Raw genomic sequence first — 4,922 nt, forward strand, 5'->3', positions numbered from 1 at the left:
GGAGGCGGAGCTTGCAGTGAGCTGAAATCTGGCCACTGCACTCCAGCCTGGGCGACAGAGACTCCGCCTCAAAAAAAAAGTTGCTGGAAGGCTGACTCATCACTTCTAACATCTAGGTCAATACCAAACCCCTACTCCTTTTATCACCACCCACCACCACAGGCCTTTGCAATGAATATGCTGCATTTTTCAAAGAGCTTTCATATTCCAACTGATGTGAGTGAAGCATAATTATCCCCACCTTACAGCTGAGGAAACGGATGTAAAGAGGAGACTTGATAAGCAGTCTGGTGTAGTGGAGTGAGAAAGGGCTTGGTAGGCAGAAAGATTCTGAAGCTACAAGGGCTGTGTTGGAACTCAGAAAATGATAGCCCAGGGCTGGGAGGGTTGCTTGAGCCTGGGATGTGGAGGCCACTGCCCTCCAGCCTGAGTGACAGAGCGAGATCCTGTCTCAAAAAAAAAGAAAGAAAAAAGAAAAAAAAAGAAAAAAAATTATGGCCCAAAGGTTTGGCACTTGGCTACTGAACACTTTCAACTAAACATAGAAAGGGTTCCAACCCTCAATAACATGCAATTTACCCATGTAACAAACCTGCACATGTACCCTCTAATCTATAATAAAAGTTGAAAAAATAAATTAAAAAAAATTAGAAAAGCCTTAGAAGCTGCCTCAGATTCAAGGACTTTCTGACCTCTCCTGTCTCCCCACTACCCCAAGAGCAGGAAAGGACACCTCTCTGGAATTCCTTATCTAACGAAGGAAACTTCTTTCCAAAAGAAAAGCAGTTGTTTTAAGACCCCTTTCCTAGGAATCTCATCAAATAACCAGTAAAGCTGAACCACTAAAGAGGAGACTAAAAATTGTCACGACACCCCGATAGACTTTTCATCAATTATGAGAGCAACTCAGAGATTACCTGGGCAACTATTTGCGTAAGACAACCTTTCTTCAGTGAAGTTCCTCCCCTCATTTGCTTGCCACCCCTCCCCGGAGCTCAGAGGAACTTTGTCCCAGGACATGGTTTTTGGAGCTCATTTCGTTTCTCCTGAATATCATTTACTATCTTTCACAATTGCCTACACACCCTCCTCCCTGAATTTCTCTCTCCCTATGAAGAGGATATTGAAACTTCAACAATCTGGAGTGGAGTGGCACAATCTCAGCTCATTGCAACCTCTGCCTCCCAGGTTCAAGTGTTTCTCCTGCCTCCACCTTCCGAGTAGCTGGGATTAAAGGCATGCAACACCACGCCCAGCTAATTTTTTGTATTATTAGTAGAGACACGGTTTCGCCATGTTTGCCAGGCTGGTCTCGAACTCCTGACCTCAGGTGATCTGCCCACCTTGGCCTCCCAAAGTGCTGGGATTACAGGTGTGAGCCACCGTACCCGGCCTGAAGTTCTTGACTTTGTATGGAAAGTAAAAAATTGTATGATGACCAGCCTGAGCAACACAGTAAGACCATGTCTCTACAAAAAATATTTTAAAATTAGCTGGGTGTGCTGGTTTGTGCTTGTGTTCCCATCTAGTTGGGAGGTAAGAGGATCGCTTCAGCCTGGGAAGTCAAGGCTGCAATGAGTTGTGATTGCAACATTGCATTCCAGCCAAGGCAAGAAACAGACCATCTAAAAAATAATAAATAAATAAATAAATAAATAAAATACATATGCATGCTGAGGTTGCTAAGTTCTATGGTAAGAACAAATCTATTTGTGAAACTGTGAAGAAGAAAAAAATTCATAATAGTTTTGCTGTCATACTTCAAATTGCAAAAGTTATGGCCACAGTGCATAAGTACTTAGTTACGGTGGAAAAGGCATTAAATTTGTGGGTGGAAGATAGAAGTCTGTTCTGAATGACAGTGATTTGGATTTAGTACTATCAGTGGGTTCAGGCCATCCAGGGGTCTTGGAACCTCCCCCCTGTAGATAATAAGGGGTGATGACTAATGTAGTTAATAAAAAAATTTAACAACATTCTTTGATAGAAATAAAATTAACACTAATACAATCAATATTACTCCATCTTATTTCAATATACCAATAACAAAGTTAGGAAATAAAATTTTAAGAAGATCAACATTTATAATAGCATAAAAATATGAAGTATTATGAAAAACTATAAATCTTTATTGGGAGACATTAAAAACCTAAGTAAATGGAGATATATATTATAGTCATAGATTGGAGAATCCAGTGTTGAAAAATTGCCAGTTCTTGTGAAATTTGATCTACAGATTCAATGCAATTCCTACAATCTTTTAAAATGTCATAAGCGGGCCGGGGACAGTGGCTCACACCTATAATCCCAGCACTTTGGGAGGCCAAGGTGGGTGGATCACCTTAGGTCAGGAGTTTGAGAACAGCCTGGTCAACATAAGGAAACTCTGTGTCTACTAAAAACACCAAAATTAGCCAGGCATGGTGGTGCATGCCTGTAATCGCAGCTACTTGGGTACTTGGGAGGCTGAGGCAGGAAAATCGCTTGACCCCAGGAGGTGGAGGTTGCAGTGAGCCTAGATTGCACCACGGCACTCCAGCCTGGGCAACAAGAGCGAAACTCCGTCTCAAAAATAAAAAAACAGCCAGGCGCAGTAGCTCATGTCTGTAATCCCAGCACTTTGGGAGGCCGAGGCGGCTGGATCACCTGAGGTCGGGAGTTCGAGACCAGCCTGGCCAACATGCTGAAATCCCATCTCTACTAAAAATACACAAAAAAGTTAGCTGGGTGTGGTGGTTGGTGCCTGTAATCCCATCTACTTGGGAGGCTGAGGCAGGAGAATCTCTTGAACTCAAGAGGTGGAGGTTGTAGTGAACCGAGTTTGCGCCATTGCACTTCAGCCTGGGTGAAAAGAGTGAGACTCCATCTCAAAAAAAAAAGAAAAAAAAAAGAAACAAAAATTAGCCGGGCATGGAGGATCGAGCCTGTAATCCCAGCTACTCAGGAGGCTGAGGCAGGAGAATCTCTTGAACCTGGGAGGCAGAGGTTGCAGTGAGCTGAGATCGTGCCACTGCACTCCACCCTGGGTGACAGAGCGAGACTTCATCTCAAAATAAAATGAAATAAAATGTCATAAGCCAATTGTAAAATTTATATAGGAAGGCAAAGACTCAAGAACAGCCATGACACTTTTGAAGAACAAGGTGGGAAGACATGTCTTTCCAGATAAAGACTATTTTAATGCCATATAGTAATTAAGAGACAGTGATATTGGTAAAAGATAGACCAACGGAATAGATAGCCCAGAAACAGATCTTTGTATTAAGGGATGCTTTCTACCTGACAGAGGTGACCCTGCAGATCAATGGGGAAAGGAAGTACTTTGCAATAATGGTAGAGGAAAACATATTTATTTGTCAATGCAAATTATTTATTGGTCTACCTAAGTGCAACCCTCTCAGCTAACGAAGCAATTTTCCTCTTGAGTCCAGGAAAGGTGATACTAGACAAGAACATGGTATTACCTTTAAAGTAGCCATAATATTGGAGGTGACGGTACATAAAGTCTTCATAAGGATCAGGAATAGTCTGTGAAAGGAAAGGCCACTTCAGTCAAGATGTTTTCAAACCATAATGGACTCAACAAAAAGTACACGAGCGTTGTTGCATGTGACTAAACTAAACTAAACCAAGCGAACTGCATTCCTGCGAATTATTCTATCGTGGGGATCAAGATCTCCAGCTGGGAAAAGATGCCACCAGAACATCCCTTCTCATCTAGTAGCAGATTTCTGTGGAGCTCCCGAAGAAACGGAGTTCCCCGAAGAAATTTCTGTGGCTTTCTGTGCTGTGTACCGACCTGCTTTAGGTGCGTTTCCAAGGCTGGGAACATGTTACTTCTGGATGGTAGAATGAAAACTAGTCAGTGACATTAGCATCCAGTCGCAAATCCTGCCCAATTTCCAAATAGGCAGCTGATTACACAGGAGAAGCTACAAAGCCAGAACAGGACAAGTGAAAAACTGCCAATACCTCCCCGGGCGCCCCCCAGCTCCCTCTTGACTTCAGAAAATCCTACCAACCCAGCTTCTCCGCAGCTAAACAAGATGGTCATGCCGAGGCCAGAGGTGCACCTGAGACAGGGAGAGCAGCGTGTCTTCCCGCCTCTTCTTCCCAAGGTGCTGGTCCCATGGTTCCCTTTCCCTGAGAAGGGAGATGCTCGCCACAGGAAAGTGAAAGAAATGGGGATGGGAGCACGCGACGAAGTCGTCTCGGTCAGTGTCGATGGAAAAAGGTCAGGGGGTTGGGAGAGCGGGCCCTTTAGGGTTCAGAGGAACCTGGTCCGGGGCAGGTGGTGAGGGGGTTTCCTAAGCGTAGGAAGAGGGAAGGAGAACAGAAACTTCTCAGGAGGGCAGAGCGATGGGTGCGACCGCCTTCGCGCCCTGGCCCGTCCCAAGCAGCACGGACGGGTGCGGCAGAGAAGCCCCAGCGAGGCAGGCGGCCACCGCACTTAGGTACAGAGGCCAAGCAGTGTGTGGGTAACGGGACAAACTCGCTGCACCCGCCCGCCACTGCCGTCTGTGAGGGCCCCGGTAGCCCAGCAACCGCGAACCGGAAGCGGAAAAGGGGCGGGGCGGCCGGGCGCTTCCGGCAAGGAGGGAGCGGGCAGCCCCGGGAAGGTCTGCAGCGAGTATGGCGGGCAGCGGCGATTCAGGCCCATTTTTCACCTCATACATTACAGCCCCAACCTGGGAATCGAAACCGCATTGATGAGTACGATGCCAGTAGCCTTCAACATATTTCCAAGCTCGTTTGCTGTTGGCTTTAGATAATTGTTGTGCATACTTTGCTCTAAGCTGCTGCTTCTCTTTTACCTTGTGTCCACTCCATAGCTAGAATGGAAAAATTACCTTCTACACTAAAAATCCTAAGAAACGAAGCTAGCATGGCCGCGCGTGGTGGCTCAAGCCTGTAATCCCAGC

The 4,922-nt window shown here is 45.7% G+C and overlaps 1 protein-coding gene across 1 annotated transcript in view; it reads right to left on the minus strand.

Moving 5' to 3' along the window:
- AGBL2 (ATP/GTP binding protein-like 2) overlaps positions 1 to 4,559 on the minus strand; it is a 68,101-nt gene extending 63,542 nt beyond the window's left edge. The window contains 2 exon segments of the mRNA XM_011963560.1: positions 3,465 to 3,528; positions 3,800 to 4,559. Coding sequence (XP_011818950.1) covers positions 3,465 to 3,528; positions 3,800 to 3,832 — 97 coding nt within the window. The 5' untranslated portion in view covers positions 3,833 to 4,559.
- Positions 4,560 to 4,922: the final 363 nt, after the last annotated feature.

This window comes from Colobus angolensis, unplaced genomic scaffold (assembly GCF_000951035.1).
Source record: "Colobus angolensis palliatus isolate OR3802 unplaced genomic scaffold, Cang.pa_1.0 Scaffold61, whole genome shotgun sequence".
NCBI classification, from domain to species: Eukaryota; Metazoa; Chordata; class Mammalia; order Primates; family Cercopithecidae; genus Colobus; species Colobus angolensis.